Source organism: Pogoniulus pusillus, chromosome 26 (assembly GCF_015220805.1).
Source record: "Pogoniulus pusillus isolate bPogPus1 chromosome 26, bPogPus1.pri, whole genome shotgun sequence".
Taxonomy (NCBI): domain Eukaryota; kingdom Metazoa; phylum Chordata; class Aves; order Piciformes; family Lybiidae; genus Pogoniulus; species Pogoniulus pusillus.
In genome coordinates, this window is record NC_087289.1 from 11,745,275 (window position 1) to 11,767,105 (window position 21,831).

Consider the following 21,831-nt stretch of genomic DNA (forward strand, 5'->3'; position numbering starts at 1 on the left):
CAAGCATTAAGTTCTGCAGTGCATAGTCAACCCCACCACACAGTAACATCCTCCAAAGAGCCAGCAGAAAGGGATGCGCAAGAGAAACTGCACAAAGCACTCCAAGGTATTTATAAACAAATTATTAATGGTCACTTCAGTATTAGCTTCGAGTTACTGATATTTCTCAACAGATGAATGCTCGCCTGCCCCTTCAGTTTAAAAAGTATTCCAGTTCCAGAAGATAGAAAGTTTTAACATTAAGGCATACATACAGCTATGTTGTTTGCTTTCATTTAATAAAGATCAATTTACTCATACTCAAATACATGGAATGTTGGCACAAAACTAAAGCTCTTGTGGAACAGCTACCGATCGATCATACACAAATATTCTGTGAGGTCCTCCTGACTTGCATTTCTCCAATAGATACACCACAAAATGGCTTTAATAATACAAACCGAATGCTGGATCAAATCTCTAAATAATAAGTAGCAGTTAAAAGTAAATGGTTTGCTTTATTTGTAACTTATGTACAGAATACACTCTCTTGTTGATGTTGTTTGCTGTTTAATTACGATGGAGCAGGAGAAAGAAAACAGCCATCATTTCCAAACCATGCTGCTCCCTTCCCCTGCTGGAGATGACATCTTGTCTCTGAACCTCATGTACAAAACCAGTTTGGATTTCCTCGGTTGCTGGCACACGGTTTGGAGAAACAAGAGAACACCGCAGCCAAATTCAGCACTACCAGCTTCTGTTTTCAGCAAAACACCTCTGCTAAAACTAGGTATCTTAGGAAACTTTCCACAATCTTTTTGAAAACAAAAATCAAGAAAGCTGTGGGCTAAGAAGGGCTTCTGCCTAACTAGCTATCCAATGAGTTTAACTAGAAATAATCTGAGATTTGGTCATTCAACTTTTACCTGTTTTACAAAAGCCAGCCTTGAGAAGCTAAACTAATTGGCCAGTTATGCAAGTACCAGAAAAATTATGGTTTCCAGTGTGTTTGAGGATGATCTGGGCAACCTACCAATCAATAGAAAACTTGTCAGATTGAGAGAACGTCTGTCAATGGCTATTAATGATTAACATAGTACCAAGTAATCAAGTTAATGGTTAAAAAAAAAACGAAGGAGCTGGATATAAAACCGTTTGGTAACATGTATATTTCAGCAAACAAAGATGCTACTGTATGGTCTATGTTTTGGTGATCAGCCAACAAAGAAAATCCAACCATTTGCACATACTTAGTCCCAAAACCACAGTGAGTTACAACTTTTCATGTGAAGGCCTACTTTCGGTGTTTTCCTCCTCTTCCTCTTCACAATCCTCTTCATCTGTTTGCTGTTCTAGTTCCTCTTTTGTGATCATTTCAAAGTCGTTTCCATTTCCACTACTGTGCTGGGACCTGTCATCTTCACGTCTGTCACTGTCAGTGTCTGAATGTCGCTCTCCTCCCGAGCCTTCTGATCCCGAGTTCCTTGTCGCTTCTGTTTTCCCATCCTCTTCTTCCTTCTTCTCACTGTCTGATTTCTCCTCGCTGTCGTATTTTTGCTGCTTTTTGGATTCTGATTTTTCCTCTTTCTTTGAGTCTGCTTTTGGTCCTTTGTATTCGTGTGTGTACAGGGGCCTGAAGGAGTCAATGAATCCTACATCTGCTGTCAGGTTTGGCAGGAACCAGAAGTGGTGCCTTCCTCCAGTGATGAGCCAGATGATGAGAAAGAGGATGCAGCGAGCTGTAAAAAAAGAGGGAATGTTGTTTTTCATTATAAACATCCACATTGTACAACTATGGTCTAAGAGTAAGCAGTAGTCTTTCAAAGGCCTAGTCTTACTCTAGACTCTTGGTGCACTCTTGGTGCATTTGGAAAAGGTGTCTGCATGCTTTCTGGCCTTTTTTCTTGGTGTACTTTGTAAAGATTGGCCTTTTTGGTAGCAGCCTTAGAAACTAATTAACAGGCAAGACACTGGCACAGGTTGTCCAGAGAGGTGGTAGATGCCCCATCTGTGGAAACATCCCAGGTCAGGTTGAACAGGGCTCTGACCAACCTGTCTATTTGAAGACGTCAGCACTTACTGCAGAGATGTTGGATTAGAAGACCTCTGAAGACCCTCTCCAACCCAAACTATTCTATGTCCACTAACAACACCCATCTCAACCCAGGGATGGGTGTAACCCTGGGGAAAAAAACTTTCATGCTGCAATAGCACTGTAGAGTAGCTTCTTACCATGTCTCTCCTACCCCATGAACCACGTATCTTATCTATGATTTAGGCATTCATCCACTTTACTACAGACAGGCAAGCCAAAGAATCACAGAATCAACCAGGTTGGAAGAGACTTCCAAGATCATCCAGTCCAACCTAGCACCCAGCCCTAGCCAATCAAGTAGACCATGGCATTAAGTGCCCTATCCAGTCTTTTCTTGAACACATCCAGGGATGGTGACTCCACCACCTCCCTGGGTAGCCCATTCCAATGGCAAATCACTCGCTCTGTGAAGAACTTACTACCCTGGTTACGCCATTCTCACCACTGAGTCTGTTCTTATGAACGGTTCTTGGGCTCGGTTTGTCTTTTCCGCTTCTGTAAACGGGCAGTAAAGAAGTCTTCATTCCCCGGGAAACAAACGGGAGGCACAGGCTGGGGCTTGCTTGCTTTCTGTGGCACAACTCTGCCACCCAGTGGCCAGGAGAGAAATACCTACACGTTATCAGTCTGCATAGCCGTAGAACACTCAGGATCTCGGACCGCATGCAACAAGCAGGGGTTCTTATTATAGAACCCCGCTGGTTTAGACCTCGCCGGCCGGTGAACTGAAGATAAGCGACACTTACCAACGGCAAGAAGAAGAATACTGGCGACAAAACAGCCTGCGCCTACGCTGAGGTAATAAACACCAACTCGCATTTCTGCTGGCCAGAGCGGGAACAGTGTTGCAGCTATAACAGCAATCACTGAGGAGAAAAGCACCAGAAACAGGATCAGTTTTTCCTGCTATCTGCATAAAGATCTTGGTTTACTATTTATTCAAGGTACTGACTCATTGCAGCATGAGCTGCTGGTAGTATTTTAAGCCCTGACTGACACCTTGTCTAGTCCCACTCTTCCTTGTTTCCATACTGGGTAGCAACTCTTAAGTCACTGTGCTTAGCTGACAGAGCAAAGAGAGCACCAATGAGGAGGGCACAAGCAAATGGGTGAGCAGGGAGCTGTGTGGAGATTATGGTGGCTCCAAAGGATCACAGAGGTTCTCAGGGAAACATGGATCTCAAGATGATGGAGCTAGCTCAGTGATGTCAGTTAACATCGATACCAATTTAGAGTGTAAGAATAAAATTGGTTCATCCTACAGAAGATCTAGGGTCAAGAAGGTGTCATTCATAGTTTAAAATACTGCCTTTAACACCTGTCACACTTTACATAACCCGTATTTGCCCACTGGGTAACTTACTTGTTAGCTTAAAGCAACAGAAAGAGACAGCTTGCAACCTGGTGCAAGTTCAGACCTTTGCTAGAGCTTGTTTCAGGTTTGGTTTTGTTTGTTTTTACCATGTGTAGCTCCTCCACCCAAAGATCAAAATTCACATAGTGCAGCTGGCACCAAGTCGTGTTGAAACCACAGAGCAAAACTTTGTCCAGAAGAGACACAAACCTCCCCAAGGACAGAGAGGCCTGATGATGCTAAGCCTCTCTTTCCCATCAATATCTGCTCTCACTTACCAAGCACAAGTCCCATGGCAAAGGTTTTAAGGTGAACGGGGTCATAGATCCACACATAAACCTACAATAGAAAGGCTTGGTTTACACTTGGAAAACAAGCTCTGTGATCAACAATTCCCTTTACTCCCTCACCCACAGACCTACTGCCACACTGTCACCCCAATGCTGAACAAAGGGCCCTGCAGTTAGTGTTGGGGCAGGGAAACGGGGCAAAGAGCTGTGTGTTACAGGCAGGGCTGTGCAGTGAACAGCACTGGGAACAGGTGCAAAAGGAGACAGCCAGGCAGGGGATGTGCCCACACTGCTGCTCTAGCTCTGTGCTGATGATAATCTCAGTCTTGCGGCAAGAGACCTGGACACTGTGCTGCTGAGGCAGGACATGACGCAGAGCTGGGCAGAGCAGCACTTGTGCTCAAACATCCAGCTGGAAGGGAAAGAAGGAAGGAAAGGAGTTTCCATACTGTGTAAGAAAACTAGTGGAAATATCAGCCTGGATCTAAGAATTACTTCCTAGAAGAAGTTGTACCCAGAGTAACTTGGATGGGACATAAAATCCTAGGGAAAACAATCAGGTAGTAAAACCAATGGGGAAATGACAGATTCAGAAGTACCACTGAATTGAGGCTGGGTTTTATCTTTTTTTTTCTAGTGTTGTTCAACAGGAAGGAAAAAAAAACTTCTATAGAAAAATAAGAATTTTCTCAGGTAAAAAAAAAAATACTTGTAGCTTTGAAGAGATTCCCCTAAGAGAAGAAAAACCACAGCCCAAATGTGTGGAACAAAGGAAATACTCTGTTCACCTAAGTCCTGTGAGATGGTCTCAGACAGATTTCATTGTACCTTCTGTTCTACAGAGCTGCTGAGTGTCTACAGTTGCAACACTCAGTACCAAATCTTTGTGAATCACATTCACTCAGCCTTTGTAATAACAAAAACTTCCTGGTAAAGCGCAGGATGTTCTCGACTAGAAAAATAAGGAGGTTTCCTTTCTGAATGGAACAGTTTGAATCCCAGCTATGAACTGTGACAAGAAGCTGTTGATGACTAGAAACCAGCAACTCACAGTGTATCACAGAATCATAGCATGTCAGGCTTTGGAAGAGGTCTCTAGAGATCACCTAGTCCAAATCCCTTGCTTAGGGCAGGCCACACAGGAATGCATCCAGGTGTGTTTTGTCTCCAGAGAAGCATCCACAGCCTCTCTGGGCAGCCTGTTCCTGCTCCATCACCCTCACAGTAAAGCAATTTCTCTACATCTTGAGGTGGAGCCTTCTGCATTCCAGCTTGTACCTGTTGTTCCTTGTCCTATCACTGGGCACTACCAAAAGGAGACTGGCACCTTGATGTGTTAACACAAACTACTAGGAGGACACCTTGGAGGCAGTTGTAGTTTTCCAGTGTGATGGAACAAGCATTTAATATCCTACTGCTCACAGGGTATGACAGTTGACTACATGCAAGTACAGCTTTGCTGCCAGTCAGCTGTCCTGTGAGCCCAAACCAGTTGAAGTTTGTGACTTGCAACTGGGCTTGGTGTGCAACATTCAGTGTTTTTAAGGGCAAAATAAGGAAGAAAAGGGGAAAACAGAGAAAGACTGGCTCTAAATTAGCTACTATTAAAAAAAAAAAAGGCACTTGGGAGCTGCAGTTCTTATAAGAAGTTAGCTCACTAACAAACAAAACAGTAAAGGAAGTTGAGAAGTAAATACTGCAACACTGCAAGGGCAGAACTGCACCCTCGTTTTGAACACTGCCTCCCATCCTAGTTACTCCATGGATGGGCACAGGGAGGATCAGAGGTAGGATGAAATAGAGCAAGGCAGGTTGTAGAAGAACTCATTGAGTAAAATACAGATACATAACAGAAGTACATTTCTCACATAAAGGCTTTACTAACAGGCAGTTTCCAGCCACGTGTGTGTTCTCAGCAAAGGCACCCAGAATCTGAGGGGAGAGCCCAGTACAGTGGCACAGCATCATCACAGAGCACAGTGCCATTTTGCTGAACTAAACTGGCCACTTATCCCAGTCTTAAAAGCACACAGAGAGCTCTGTACATTGTTGAGCTGCTACAGAACTCAAGTCTTCGTCTTCCAGCAAAACAGAGCACAATGAAATACTTAAGACCACAGGTTACATGGTAAAGCCAGGATGAGAATTTGGGAATGCCTGTCTCACCTGCCTGCTTGGATGGCCAAGTCAGGCAGCCTCTGCTGCGGCAAACATTTCTGACTTCCCCTCCTGTGACTGAACATCATGATCTAAAGGGCTTGTGTTTTGTTTAGAACTATTTCAGCATGACAACACCCACAGGACAATTTTGCTTGAAAGAGACCTCGGGAGACGTGTGTCCACCCTCCTGCCCAAAGCAGGGTCAGTTGTGAGGTCAGCCCATGGCACTGTGGGCTTTACCCAACCTAGCCTGGAAAGCCCCTGTATAGGGTTAACACTCCAGGGGGAGTAACCCTGAACCTGACCCTAGGGAGCCCCTGAGCACAGGGGCTGTAGAATGGCTCTGAGCAGCCTGCTCCAACACCCTATTACACCCTGAGGACAAACATCACACCTCAAGGCCACTGATATGTACACTACAGGCAATTTAGATTTAAAATTAAGACAGCAGTCATACACCCATCTCCTTCTAACCTCCTTGTAGACATCTAAAGATCTGAGGTTTCAAGATCATTGTCACTGATTATTCTTTCCACATGTCCAGCAAGAGCATGCAGAAATGCAGTAAGTGAACTTGCCACCTGACAATAGCAGACTGATACTGAAGTAACAGAGTACCCTAAATATTACCTCGTTTCCATCCAAGAAAACTTGGTCTTCATGTGGTTCAAGTTTAAATTTCCTCTTGGTTTCTTTTTTCTTGGGTGTTCCTGGAGTCTCATCCTGGGAGACAAACCCAAATTGTAGGTGTTAAAAAACCAAAAGCTTTACATTTCTAGCATTTTAATCCATTGAATATGAAAACTTTCACAGCTTAAGATCACATACTACTTTTTTTTTTCCAAGTCAAGATGCTTTATTTCCTTTCATTCTAATTTGTTATCAACAGGGTACCTAAAAGTAAAAGGAAATGGCAAGGAAAGAGACATTTTATTTGTAGTTAGTGTCTAAGGACTAGACTGTGAGTTCGAGATGGTACTATGTCTTCAAATGTCTAGCAAAGCTCTGCTGATAGTAACAGAAAGGTTTCACAACAATCAAGAACACATTACCTCACTTCACCATCACTAACTGCATTACAACTACTTGGCACTCTGGTGTTGCATTTACCTCATTGCCTGTTCATCCTCCTCCATCTCTTTTAGGTCTTACGCTTCCTCTTTCCTATCTCCTCTTTCTTTCTCTTTGCTTGAAATTAACGTCCTTTGTCCTGTGTTACTGTTCAAGTTACTACCCACTGGCTTATATAAGTCACTAAAATATCCTTTCAATAGTAAATGATCAGTTTAAAAATTAACATTACATTTAATAATGTAACTCTAGATGACAGGGAATTGGAGCAGTTCATAACTTTCATAATCAGCATTTTAAAGTACTTCAAGTGGCACATAAGATCTTATACTGGCTGTTGTGTTTAGACTGCCAGCAAGATTGGTTTGTTTGTAATTCTTTTATTAGCTGTGGAGCTTCATTCTGAGATCCAGAGCTCGGTGCATGCAGACTTGAACCTCTCACTAACTATGCCGTTATTCCAGTTAGGAGGGCCTGAATGGAAGTTGTCCTGCTTTTGGCTGGGATAGAGCTAATTTTTCTTCTCAGTAGCTAGAATACTGCTGTGGTTTGGATTCAACATGGAATTTGGTGTAAGAATGCTGATAATACACTGATGTTTTCAGTTGTTGCTAAGAAATCAAGGATTTCTCATCTTCCCATGTTCTGCTTGTGTGCAGGTACCCCAGAAGCTGTGAGGGAGCGTGGCCAGAGCAACAGACTCAAACTGGCCAACAGAATATTCCATATCATAGAACGTCATGCTCAGGATATAAATGATGGCTGGCTGGGGAGCTGGAATCTCTCTTCCAGGACCGTGGTTTCAGGATTTTCTCCTCCTGGACCACTGGCTCAGAACAGACTGGACCTCAGTCAGCAGGTGGTGAGCAACTGCACTGTGCATCACTCATCTGTACATTTTATTATTACCTTTATTATAATTAACATTTTATTTCAATAATTAAACTGTTTTTTCCCTCAACCTCCAATTCCCCTTACCTCTTCTCTTCCAATTCTCCTCCCATTTCCCAGAGCACGGGAGGGTGAATGAGCGGCCATGTGGCATTTGGCTGCTGGCTGAGTTTAAGCCACGACAGACTAACTCTTTAGCACTACCTTGCTAACTCTCACTAGATTCATGCCACTATGTAGAAAAAAAAAACAAAATACACATCTCTTCATCAAGTTTTTCCTGTTTATTCCCAGTATTTTGATGTAAGAATTCTGTTCTGCTAGTAAAATTATCTGGGGATGAACACATGAAGAAGCACACAAAAAATTGTATGGTAAAAATAGTTTAGCCTTAAAGAAAGTAAATCGAAAGTCTGTGCAAACAGGGCATGATTGCAGGCTAAAAATGTCAGACAAAACCTGCCCACTAGTACAGAGCTACTGACAAGCACTAAATATTACATTCCAAGCATTCCTATTGCCAAACACTGCAAAACTGGTTTTGTCTTCCATGTGCAGCTGCACTGCTTTCAGATGTTAAGTCCCATATGTGTGTCACTGTATGCCACAGGCACTTGCACAAAGCATTGCTGCCCACAGCAGCTGGAGAGAACAAACTCAGAAGATGATGAAGTACACAAAGGCCCAGCTGAAGCCTCTTTGCAAAGCCAGGTATGTCACCTTTTAGAACAACCAATCTTATTTTAAAGGTAGTGCAACCTTAGCAATAAGTCAATTGATTCTGTTACAGATTTCTCTCTTCTGTACTTACCTTCTTACACTCATCTTTTTCACCATCCTTTTTCTTTTCCTTTTCTTTCTCCTTTTTAGTTTTTTCATCTTTGCCACTCTCCTTCTTGCTCTTTTTCTCCTCCTCTTTCCCACTTTCAGCTTTTCCTTTCTCCTTTTCCTTCTTTGTATCCTTGTCAGGTTTCATTTTCATCACTTTCAGTGCTCGATGAAAGAACTGTTTTTTCAGAAGTCTTAAAGTGAAAAAAGTTAAATGATACATTGAAGTGTGGCTGTGAAAATACCATTTGCACTCAAATGTGTTATTAGATACCATTCCAGGTTGTCTAATGTAATAATGAAGTATGACTAGAAGACAGGGCATCATCACCTGCTCTATTTACAACTAAATACACCAGATTCAATTATCCTGTGTATCAACTCTTGCTTTTACTCGTTTTTTGTTGGTTGTTCATCTGCTTAGAACTGGGTAAGACCCATCCTTTTCTGTGGCAGTGTTTTGTATAGATACTAATGAATGCACAAGACAGAGAATGAAGGAAGCCACCAGGTGAATCTTTCCCATTATTGCAACTCCACCCAGCATTTATTTTTAAGTTCATGCAAAATTAAGGAAGTAGGCAAATGGTTTATCAAGTTCCCTGGTTAGTGGTTCATGATGAATAAAATCACCTGTAGAAACTGTGGTACATATGCAGGTGTTTCATTCACATCAGCTATAGGCATACCTCAGGGCAAGTACATCTATTGCCAGCTAAGCACCAGGAAGACTACTATTTCGTACTCTTAAGACTGTCACCAACAAGTAATGTTCTGGAAGGGCTCAGACAAATTCTAAACAGAGAAAGCAGTATAGAACACTGCCCCTCAGACTGAGAGAAGCCACATGGTGTGGAATCGAAGCATGTATTGACACTGAAAATCCTGATCCTATGCATTTGATTTGTCCTTGGGTTTTTTGCCCTTTTGCTGCAGCCCAAATCCTTATGCTGGACTGCTTGTTAAATGAGGAAAACTCACAAGAGAGAAAAAGTCATTCCACCAGTTAAACTTATCTGCATGATGACTATCAAGCAGAGTTGTTTGAAGAATATGAAAAACCTCCTTCAGACAACTACTGACATGGATTCTTCCTCTAGCAACAGCAAATTACTACTTAGAGAGAACCTACTTTTCTTCACAGCTAGAATTTAGGGAGCTCAGGTACTGAGCAGCCCCCAGGGCAGGTCTGACCTGCAGGACAGCTCTTTCCCTTGCAGAAGCTACCTCTGCCAGTACAAAAAGATAGGACTCTGCAAGACATACTGCTCAGAAGAGTCACAGCATCAACACAGCCGACCTGGTGGTCCTGACATAACTAACAAAATCCAGACTGCTGGCTGATTCCTAACTTGATAACCCTCTACAGATCTGCTGAGCAAAGCATGACTAATGTAGCTTATTTGTGAACAAAACCCTACAAAAGAAAACCTACTGACTGTAGGTCAATATGTAAGTGTACCAGGAGACTTTATGTACTGGAACAGTGTTATGAATGCAGTCAATAGCTTGTTCAAATATGCAACTGATCAATGCAGCTGATAAAGGCTGAAGCAGCAAGATCTGAAACTTGTTTATGTTTTATAGGGCAGGCAAACCAAGCAATAGCCACATCCAGAGGGTTATGTTACTTTGGCTTCTCAGTATGAGTAAGAGCCTCCTATATCAAAGGGAACAATTTGGTACTGCTGTTCCTCCCTCCCTTCCAAAAGGCAAAGGAAAAGGATAATGCTAATATTTAGAACCCCAAAACGAGCTTCAGTGACTGCAGTGACTTAAGGTCTTCATGTGATTAACAATATAGAAGTGAGCAAGAGACTCCAAACTGCAGACATGGTATGGTGCCAGATCAGTGCATGAAATAACACTCGAGGTAAAAATTAGTGCCAGGAAACAGAAGGTTGAACACATTTTCCTTGCACACTATACAGGCATTCTTTGCACTGCTGGAGCTGAAGGACTTAACCGTCACCTCCTCCAATGCTTTAGTAACCTAAGAACAAACACAGATTCCTACCTCAGTCCAAAGACTCTAGAAGGGAAAACTTATCTTTCTGCTGCATCAAAATAAGGCTTTTTGTCTAAACTTGCTTGAAGAATTCAGCAAAGGGATTAGAGTTCAAACACAGAATCAGCCCTGCAACTAAGAGGAAGAAGCTCACCTTGTGTTGTTTTTTTTTTTTCTAAGTAGCTTTCATAGAGCTCTTCCTTAAGACCCTCTGTATCTGCCTCAAATATGGTACAGTCAGAATATGCTATTTTCCCCACAAAAAAGCACTTAGGAGTACACTCAGCAGCAGGGATGGACAATTTCAGAGGCATAAACCTGAACCTCCATTTGAGAGGCATAAACCTGGACCTCCAAGTCCAACTTCTGCAGGGATGGCAGATTATAGCAACAGGAAGGAGACATATGAGTACTTTCACCATCCTACTAACTTAAAATAACTACAAAATGAGTTCCTAAATAACCAAGACATCTTGACAGCTATGCTCATTAGCAGAACTAATGAATTAGGCTAGGCCATACCTGTTGCAGTAATCCACTACAGACTCTCGGGTTGTAAATAAAGCCTCTTCTCCTTTCTTTGCTTTTGCCCATTTAGAATCCAGAAGGCAATCCACAGCTTTTGAGGCTAGAGAGGGGAAAATGGAAATAAAAATGCATTAAAATTAATGACACTCATTGGAATATTTAGTCTACATTCCTTGAACCACACTAACCAGTTCTGGTGATGTTCTACATCGTTTCAATCTTTAAGACCAGCTGCTATTCTGAAATACTTTAATCTTAACAATATACACCTTTAAATCACAGAGCAAAAAGTTTATTGTGTTTACTTCAGGCTGATAAGATGAATTTTATGGCTGGCTGATAAGTTTTCAAAACCAAATGGTAAAAATCAGTACTTATGAGATAAAGCACTAATAATATTACACAAACCATCCTCCCTGCCTCCTCCCTCCAAGTACAATGTTAGAAGGAAGTCTCATTTCCCACTTACCAATAAAATAATCAACTCGGTGGCCCATCATGTTGGTGGATTTTGTTGGACAGTTGAAACGTATGTATTTGGCAACAGCCTTTTCCTCTTTCAATGGCTCACCCACCTCCTGCAACAGGAGAAAAGCAATATTAACACAGCTTTAAACACACGGGAAAATCACTCCAAAAATCAGATACTGCACAGTCCTCATTATTTTATGGCAATATGTAAATAACAAAACATAAAAGATGTGAAAATAGGTCAAGTCACTTTCCCCCAAACATTCTGCCTACATAAAGCAGGAATTCTTAAGTTACATGATCTCAGGTAACCTCAAACTCCCTTACAGCTTTTTTTAAAGAGCAGGAACTGTGAAGAAAGTGCTGGACACACAGAAAGCTGTTCAGGGCAGAGAAACTTCATAAAAACAGTTGTGAAGCTGAGTGCAAAGCAAAACAGTGAGGAATGAGAGTGTATAAAATGCCAGCAATGATAGCATATGGACTGGGTACAGAAGAGTTTGAGTTTCATGTGAAAGAAGAGAATACCACATTGAGAAGAAGCTGAAACATTTAAGCTAGAAAATGTCAGTGTCACAGCATGATTACAGAATTGACTTCAGAGTGGCACTGAGGAGACTGTTCCAGCCTACAGACTAGTAACATCAATGTGAAGCACAGCAGGATGAAGAACTGGGACATCAAACCAGCTGTTTTAGGAAAACAGAGCCCTTAGTCTTCAGTCACAAATTCTGTCCATTTACCAACTTGCTGAATTCAGAGATGTGGAAGGCAGAGGGATGGAGGCAGACATTTTCAGTTATGTAAAATCAACACCTAATACTTATAACCAGGAATGGAAAACCTAAGTTTCTGCTTTGCAAAACTGTATCTGAAACAAGTATTTGGCACATTACACTGACCCATGCAAACTTCCTCAAAATTTCTTCTTCTAATCAGCAAGAATTAATTCTCCAGATCTCCCTGTTATTGATCTGTGAGTGGCAGGGAAGTACCAGGACATCATTTCAGACTGGCACTACCTTTCTATACCTCTTCTTCTCAAGCTAGCCAAAGAAATAGATTAAAGAAGCCACAAGAGATTGCTGGTTTACAGGAATAGAGAGAATTAAAAGATTCCATTTCAAGACATAAATGTTTCTAAAGGTCAATAAATCTACACAACCTCCATTACTGCTTTTGAGATGTATAATCACCTCATCTAAAAAAGCATCCTAAGTGGAAGCACAAGGTCAACTAGATGTTGTTACACCGGAACAAAACCTTCAGTCATTAATTTTCAGCAGTTTGTGCAGTTAACTTTCAGTATCAACTGGTTAATGAATTATCCTTCTAGTGCAGAGTGTTGCTTTTCCTATCTGAGGATAATTTTAGAGAGAGTAACAGAGGTATAAGATACCACCAAAAGACTGTAGTTCATTAGTTCTGACTGGAATTTGTTTAAACTCTAAATTCTTCAGATGTATGCAGACATCCGTTCTCATGCACCCAAATGAAGCCAGATGATCCTAACAGTCCTCACACAGATTGCACAAACTTCTTCTCCATGTCCAATGAATCTTTTTTTCTTCTTTTTAAATCAAAAAATCTCTATAAACCATCAGACAACCCATGGGAACTCCCCACCAGCAGAGAGGGCACACACAATTTATAGGTGCTGGTTTGATGTCCCCTTATATGGTACAGTTGTATCAGCAACTGTAAATTGCTCATGAGATGCTAACAAGTTCAGTACCAAGCCAGCTTTGGGTCAGCAGCAAAAAAAGTGAGTTACAACACATTAACATGAACTGAGGGAACATGTCCCATTGGTACTGTGCAGCACATGCCAAGGTACCACAGAGACTGACAACTGCAGGTAGCAACTGTGCTTCAAACTCATGCCTTGCTGGTACTTCCTACTAGCAAATTAAACCTGGAGTGACAATTCACAGGGCACACGTTCTTCCTCACAGCACAGACCATAAAACAGACATGGATAGTCACATCAGTCTTAATTCCTCTGCTAGGCTGAGGGGTGCGAGTGTGGGTTCTTTCTACAATGTTTCTGATTCTGCTAGGTCATGGGATGCACCATACACGCAGAGGCTGGCATCATGAGATTTTAGGGTTCGCAGGATCACAGGGGTTGGAAAGGACTCATAGAGATCATCGAGTCCAACCCGCTCTGCCAGAGCAGGACCATACAATGTAGTTCAGGTCACAGAGGAACACATCCAGACAGGCCTTGAAAATCTCCAGAGAAGGAGACTCCACAGCCTCTCTGGGGAGCTGGTTCCAGTGCTCTGTGACCCTAACAATCAAGCAGTTCCCCCTTATATTGAGGTGAAACCTCCTGTGCTGTAGCTGATATCCATTGTTCCTTGTCCTATTACAGGGAGCAAGTGAGCAGAGCCTGTCCCCCCCACTCCTGACCCCCAGCCCTCAGATATTTATAAACATTTATTAAATCCTCCTCTCATTCTTCTCCAGACTAAAATGCCCCAGGTCCCTCAAGGGGTTTTGACTGCTCCTTACTATCTACTGCTTTGTCCTTTTCTGTGGGAGAATTTCATAGTATTTTAAACAACAACAACAACAACAAGCAGCTTGCCTGTAAAAGAGGCTGGTATGGTTTAACTGGGAAAGTTTCCCCTGCCATTTAATCCCCATTTTTCATCCTATTTTCATCCCTTTATTTGCCTGTCTTCTGTTAAAATATTAAACCAGATGACTGACAGAAAACAACATTACACTTCATCATAAGGAAAAATCAGCAAAAGCACTGGAGATCTCAGCATCATAAGCACAAGTTTTTAACGATGCAGTTGAACTCATCTTTATGCTCAGCTGTAAAAAAGAGCACAAACTCAGCATTTTAAACCTCCTTATACAGTTAGAAAAATACCATTGAACTGTAAAGCTTTAAAACAGATGACACAGCGTTAAAAAACATGTGAGAATGTTCTGATATTTAAAATTTGCTTTTATAGGAAAGGCAGAAAGATGACAGAAACATCTCAGTCAATGTATGTCTGGAATGATGCAAAGTGTCTTCTCAATTAAAATTGTGTAATTAAGCTGTTTTCAACTAATGAAAAAAATAGGAAAGTATCAAGCTTCCAAAAAAACTGGCCTAGGTGGTCACTAGACAGCATGTAAAGATTAAGAGATTTATGATCCCTGAGAATTTACAAACTCTGGAAGAATACCATTTAAAAATAAAAATCAACCCAAGCTCCTTATTTATTATTTATTCACCTAGAGCCACCTGCTCGAGGTGAATCCACTTTGTTGAACTGGATGACCTCCAGAGGTTCCTTCCTATGCCCATCATGGTGGGATTCTGTGTTACAGACAGGAAAAGCAGTGTTCAGTCACCTGCTTAGGAGAAATGCACTAGCATTTAAAATTTTTAAGAGTAATTCTTAAACATTCCTACCAAAATCCTGCCCTATGTGAATTCATAAAACAACAGTGACATTTTCAAACCCAGGTACCTTCTGGACCCAACCCACTGAAGTGAAAGGAAAACTTCAAACCTCAATTAAATTCACTTTTAACCGTTATCTCCCAAATCTGAGTACACCACGGTGCATTCTGAACTTCCTTCAGTGCACTGATGTAGTTCCCAGTTAATTAAACTTCCAGCTGGGCCTGCAGCAGTAAAGAGGCCTGAACACATTAAAAATAAAAACATCTGATCATCTGATCTGAGCTACTTAAACTAGTGTGTCCATGAGCTTCTTTCTCACTTTCATCTCTATCAGAGTATGACTTATTCAGGTTCTCTTACACCTTGGAACTACTCAACGAATATCGAAAAGCCAAAGTATATTTGTGGTGTGAAATTTCACTCTTTTTGCTCCCTTTCTGCATCAAGAGTTGTGACAGGAAGGACTCAGGACAGGACAATTTCCTTCTGCAACATCATAACGCAAACAAGGTTTCTGGAAAAACAGAATAAACAATGTCTATTACTAGCTAACAAGTTATTTCATGTGCAGACAAACACGTTACAAGTATTTATGTTTCTCTCTTTTAAAAGGGTCATCAAAATTCTTTGATTTCAGTAAAATTTATATCTGATTTGTTTCTTTGCACCTACATCTGAGAGCTTATATTTTCAGAACACCTTCCCTCACAGAAGTCTTCTGAAGCCTAATAAAATTTTCAGATAAGGAAAAGACAACATTAAAGCACATTTTTCATGTGCAACCTGTTATTTAAGCTGAGAGGTTACATCAAAAATGACACTGTCATGTTCCATTCATCACACCTCTCTTCGTAAGGACACTACATTAGCATTTTCTTCTCTGAAGATGGTCTGAGTACATCAAAGCTTGGGCTGAATCACAAGATTTCTTTTTCTTTTCTCTGCTGATTCACAGAACCTTAGACTAGAAGATGTACTGTGGCAGGAAGAGTGGGTAATCCTCATCCATCCTGATAAAACATTCATACTTTGCCTAAAACAAACCAAGGTGCAGTAGGACAGAAAAGCAGCACACAAATGAACATGTTTTGATAGATCGTGGAACAGGCAGTGAGGAAACAAACACATTAGGGTCTCAGGACTTGCTCTTCAGACTCCATCTATATTTTTTTTCAGTGACTAATAAACATAAATGTCCAACTCTTTGCACTGATGCCCAGTGCATGGGTTATTTGAGGTATCTCAAAAGAAACTGCAGCAGAGCCATGCAGAGAAACCAGTTCTCCTGCATTACTATTGCTATGTCCTAGCCAAAAGACATTAACTTTTCTTTACAGAAAAAGATTAACAGATTTTTTTGGTGATATAAATACCCTACAAAGTATGTTTTCTTCCTGCTTTCTTTTCAGCCATCACTGTTTTTATTGAGCTAAAACTGTAAAGGTATGGAGTTCTAAAACACCTGCCAAAGGAACAATGAATAGCAATTTGAAGCTCAAACATGCCAGCTTCAGGCTCTTCAAACCGTAGGCCCAAAAGTTTTGCCTTTTCCCTTCCCACCTCCAAAAATGTAGCTCAGATTTCCAAGACAGCCATCATTATTTTACTGACATGTGCAGCTGCTACTTTTAATTCGTACTTTTCTGTGTTTTTCCTCCTCTATCACCTCGTAGTGTCCACATCTGAAGAAGGTACTTAGCCATTCTTTATAATTGCTCCCCTCAGCTTTACTACAATTTATGAGAAAACAAATGGGCAAGCTGGATTAAAACCTGTGCTGCTGGAAAATCACTGCATTATCTCTGAAGAGCTTTTCCATACTCATTCTCATAAGCTGTAGCAGAGCAATCAACAGTGCAGCTGTTGTACACTTTCCTTCCAGCAGGTCCCAAATTAGAGACAGAACTGCAAGCTCCAACAGTTAATACTTATTCTATAGATGTGCTTCATCAAGAGAACCTCAAAGCTTGAGTTCAGTGATTCAAGGGCAAAAAAAAGTCAACAAGGAAGATACATCCCATTAATGGCATGCAGACAGCATTGATGCCACCTCTGCCATCAATGTGCAGTGAGACACTTGCCCAAGAACTCTTTTCTCTGACAATAAGAGCAATAATAAGAGTGTCTATGTATACATTAACACTTCCAGAGCAGAGGATTCAGTGCTAAGGTGATGCATGAGTGCTATTAATTGCAATGCAAAGATAAACAAAACTTTACAGGGGCAGAATAAAACTGCGCTCAATGGAATCTGGCCAATGTAATTAAAACTTAATGCCTACTTAACAGTCAAATCGCAGAGCTGCCAGCAGAGTGCCACGTGTTACCCAGCTGAATGCTTGTCAAAGAAACCAGCTCTCCAGATTTTGTGCTTAAATGAATATTTCAGTATACACAGGGAGCCATATTTTCTTTTCAAGAAATGAAACGGCTTTGCTCAAGTTGCTGGAGAAACAGGCATTTGAAGACATCTCCCATCTTTTAAGATACACCTGTCTAAAGAAGCAATATTAAAACTAGCTTTTAGACAACATATGTTGGTTTTCCTTTAATAAGTCCTCTCTATGCAGCAAGCATTCTTGAGTTCAGAAATGTGAATCATGTGGGGGCCTGCTGGCTGAAGCAATCTGCATCCTACAGCCCAGTCTCTTTTCAATACTGCTCATCTGAAGTGATCTCCACATTAATTACACTTAAATTACCATCAGCAACAATACTTTGAAACTTACAGCTTTAAAATGTCTTTATTTTGAAGTTAAGATTTCTGCAACTTCCAGCTTGTTGCCAGAGGAAGAGTCTAAGCAATGCAATGTCTGTTTATCACAATAATTCTATAAACTACATCCTCTCTGTTGTTATAGCTGATGGAAAACACAGACAGCAGCTTCACAGAACTCTGAGCTATTTAATGAAGAGTTTCTTCATGCCTCATCTCTCCTGTGTAGCTCATTGACCTAACTACTGCTATTCCAATCAGGATAGCAGACATAAAATCCTATACAATTATTCAGAACCCAGGTTCTGCACATGCAGCATTTGTCACTGAACCCTATTACATCAATCTTTTCCACAACTAAACATACCCTCTCCAAAAAGCCTCACTCCTATCAAGAAATACAACTCTACCTAATGACAATAGTGTAGTCAAGTGTCAGACTGGCATATGGTACGACAGTTTCTTTATTAAGGCACATCCTTAATAAAAGATCTTTAAAAAATCACCCTAAAATAAGAACACACTTTTAAATCACTTGAAATGCCTACAAATTAAATCCCTACACTTCATTTTAAAAGCAGAAACTTGTAGTATTATTCTAAAAAGCGATGATGGTACTGTACCTATGACAATAAAGTGGAAAAAATACTTAAACACCCCTCCCTGCCCCCCCAGAAACTGCCAAGAAAGTCGCATGCTGCTTTATTCACTGTCCGATGCCCTGTGGGCATTCAGCAGCATTCTGCGTTTGCTGTCCAGTCTTTCCATTGTTGTCGGCATACACTGCGAAGCTACCAAGAGGCAATGCTCATTTATCTGCTCAGTGCCATCACAAATGCAGGCTTCTATCTTACACCTTAAGTGCTAACACCCAGCCATCGATTTAATTACTAACAGTCCGGGAAATAGTTTTACTGCTAACAGGCTGGAAATTAAGCACGCGCTTAAGTGCCTGTACGACCACAGCCTTGGGTATTCCACAGAACATTACACTTAATTTGGCTCTGACTGAACTGTTCCTATGCTTGGTAAGGGACAGTCTACAACGATTACGAGTAATTTCAGAAGGTTTAAGCATAATTGTGTGAATGTCTGTGATTGAGAAGGCTTGCTTAACATGAATTTGACTAAATACTCTTTCCATTTCTCTTCCCTCACCCCAGTAATCTGGAATAAAGGAAAAACAGGGACCATTAAAACAAAAAATGAACTATTACAGCAAGTACAGGCACGGCTCCATCTTCTCCGGGGAAGAGAAAGTAGGCTGGGAAGGCAAAAGATGAGAAATGAGAGCAGGCAACGAATCAGAAAGATGACATACAGAGTGTATGTTGCCGAATGGCTCTGTGATTTCTCCTGTGAATATTAACCCCATTCGCAGCAGAGCAGTAAGCCCCAAACAAACACTCGTTTGGCTTAGCGTTACTAATACCTAGCAGTAAACAGGCATTATAGTAACTGATGCTGTAACCATGCCCAAAACACTCTGTAAAACCCAGAGTTAATATATTGAGAAGTCCAGACTCCCGAGTAAGAGAAAATACTTAAGCAGCCTTCACTTTGCCTTTAAGTGACACTACAGAACTAACACTACATTTTAACAAGATCTTAAAGCTGATTAGGTCTATTTTTAGGCGTGGTTGTTTGTTTATATTTTCTGAAAACAAATTTCCTTTCCTCCCCACATCATTTCCTGGCTGCGGCACGTTTGCATTTAAGATGCTTATACCATCTGTCCCATGCCTTTTGCTTACCTATCGTTGGAAAGAACACGCTGGGTGTCAGCTCTAGGCTAAGGAGGCTGCTCGTATCGGGGTCGTTTTACCCCGTTAAGCTATTGTTTGGCACCGGTAAGTTCGTAACAAGATCCTAACAGGTGAGATCCCAACAATAACACGGCGATTAAAAATAGGCAGTGGCGCGAAATCTCACCCTCTGCTCATCGAGAAAGCCGACGTGCTTTTACAGGCTCAGACCCCAAGAAGACATAATTGCCGGGCCCTCGGATGAACGGGAGGCCGGGACTAAGGGATGCCTCCCCCGGGGTTGCAGCCGTCGCTGGGACCCAGGGGGGACAGCGTCTGCATCGCCCCCGAAACGCTCCTACCTGCGCCTCCCGGCCGCGCAGCGGGCTCCGGCTTTTCTCGGCATTTATTCGGAATTACGAATTTGCTAGAAAATTCTGAGGAAGACCTGTCGCACGGTGCCAGCCTGAGCTTCTACCGCGCTCCGCCGCGACGGCTCCCCGCGCGTTCCCGGCGCCTGAGGGGCTCCCGCTGCACCGCCAGCTTCTCTCACCGCCGGCTCCCGCGGTCTGCCCGGCCGCACGCCACCGCCTGCCGCCGTCACCACCTCGCAGCGGCAGGGCATCGGGGAGGCCGCAGAATCGGTGAGCAAGCCCCCCTGAGGGGCGGCCGGGCCCCCCGGCGCAGTGCGCCCGGAGAAACCAGGCTGCCGTGAGGACGGAAGATGGGGGAGCTGCCGGCTGGGCAGGGGGCGCGGGCCGGACAAGGAGGGAGGAAGAGAGAGAGGCTCGGCTACCTGGATCCGCTTCCTATGCCGCCGCCGCTCCGCCATGTTGTCCCCGTCTGCTCTGCCGGTGACGTGAGCCGAGCTGCGCGGGGGGGCACGGGGGGGGGGGCGGCCTCGCGAGAGGCGGCGGGAACGGGCGAGGGGCGGGAAGGCCGCGCGGGCCGCTCCCCCCTCAGCCTCCGGCTCGGCCTCAGTCAGCCTCAGCGGCACTCGGGGGGGGACACTGGTTCAGGCTGTGGGGGGAAGCTCGTAGCATCGTCTCCGCTCCGGTGGGCCGCCCCGGTGCAGAGGCATCGCTGTCTGTCTACGGGGCCGGGCTGCGCCACGCTCGGACTACCGGCGCCACCCCAGCAGCAGTCTGGTTAATCAGAAACCCGCCGCGGGGGAGATGCAGCCTTGTCTGCTCCTGTGCCCGGGGCTTACCCCGCGCTGCTTAGGCCCCGTCGTCTAAAGTCCAGCTCCTAACTCGGTGTGGAGGTCCGTCACTGGCCGGTTGCCTCACAGCCACCCGGGGCTCGGCGTCACAAGCCTTCGGCATCAGGGGCAGGAGGCAGCGATCCGGCCACATCCTGGCCTTGTCAGTGGACTGGACGAATCCTGGATGTCTGTGGGTGCTTGGAAGTGTCACTTGGTACCTGAAGAGCTAGCCCAGCCTGAAAGAGTAAAAGGTGCTCCAAAACTGGCAGCAGAAATCTGCACGTCTAGTTTTGATACTCCTGAAATAGCACATCAGGCCTTGCAAGATGCTCGGTGTAGAAGGCCTGTTAGTGGCCTCATTTAATCAGACTGATTGCTCAAAGCTCACATATTTAGAGAATCAGATTCAGGAAGCAACCTATATAAAGCCAAATGGCCTTTTGTCAGATGTTGTCCTACATGCTTCTGCCGTGAGGTCACTCAAGTCAGCAGAGTGTATTCATGGTTTATCCTGGCTCCACGTTTCCAAACCGCACCCTGGCACGTTGGGATGGAAAAGTATGTGCAGTGCTGCAGCGTCTTCTCCAGTCCTTCCCAATCTTGCTATCCTTTGCTGCTCCTATGATTTTGGAATCTCTCAGATTGAAAACTAGGTAATTAAAAACCTAATACTGTTTCCAGCTGTGTAATTGCCCCTGATTCCCTCTGCCAGTTTTTGTGCTTGTTCTGGTATGAATCTTTTTTTTTTTTTTTTTTTCCTGTTGAATGTTTCCCACTTGCTGTTGCTGGGCAGAAAACCCTATGCGAGTTACAGATTAAGCTGACTGACTGCAGAGTGAATGAACTATAAAACTGCAATTCAAAAGATTGAATCTTAGATATAAGGGGACATCGAGATGCTTGAGCATGTCCAGAGAAGGGCGACGAGGCTGGTGAGAGGCCTCGAGCACAAGCCCTACGAGGAGAGGCTGAGGGAGCTGGGATTGGTTAGCCTGGAGAAGAGGAGGCTCAGGGGTGACCTTATTGCTGTCTACAACTACCTGAGGGGTGGTTGTGGCCAGGAGGAGGTTGCTCTC

General features: G+C 43.0%; 1 protein-coding gene across 3 annotated transcripts; it reads right to left on the minus strand.

Annotated features, from left to right (window-relative positions):
* Window positions 1-107: 107 nt before the first annotated feature.
* On the minus strand, window positions 108-20,430 carry SEC62 (SEC62 homolog, preprotein translocation factor). Of its 3 annotated transcripts, none has more exons than XM_064164930.1 (8): window positions 20,348-20,430; window positions 11,674-11,782; window positions 11,199-11,304; window positions 8,652-8,862; window positions 6,509-6,601; window positions 3,707-3,767; window positions 2,821-2,940; window positions 108-1,718 (listed from the first exon to the last, which is right to left on the minus strand). In XM_064164930.1, the coding sequence occupies exons 1-8, from the start codon at window positions 20,381-20,383 to the stop codon at window positions 1,252-1,254; spliced, it is 1,203 nt and encodes a 400-aa protein (XP_064021000.1). In that variant the 5' UTR covers window positions 20,384-20,430; the 3' UTR covers window positions 108-1,251. The 3 variants fall into 3 exon arrangements, with proteins under 3 accessions (XP_064021000.1, XP_064020999.1, XP_064021001.1); XM_064164929.1 differs by lacking the exon at window positions 20,348-20,430 and adding an exon at window positions 20,000-20,191; XM_064164931.1 differs by lacking the exon at window positions 20,348-20,430 and adding an exon at window positions 19,914-19,935.
* Window positions 20,431-21,831: the final 1,401 nt, after the last annotated feature.

Excerpts from the sequence above, each read along its gene's own strand:
- SEC62 (XM_064164929.1), bottom strand. The coding sequence starts at position 20,176 with ATGCCCTGCCGCTGCGAGGTGGTGACGGCGGCAGGCGGTGGCGTGCGG. Across the intron at positions 11,783-19,999 it reads AGGCTGGCACCGTGCGACAG|GAGGTGGGTGAGCCATTGAA; the intron begins GTCTTCCTCAGA and ends CTCCTGTTGCAG. Across the intron at positions 3,768-6,508 it reads TTTTCTTGGATGGAAACGAG|GTTTATGTGTGGATCTATGA; the intron begins GTAATATTTAGG and ends TTTCTATTGTAG.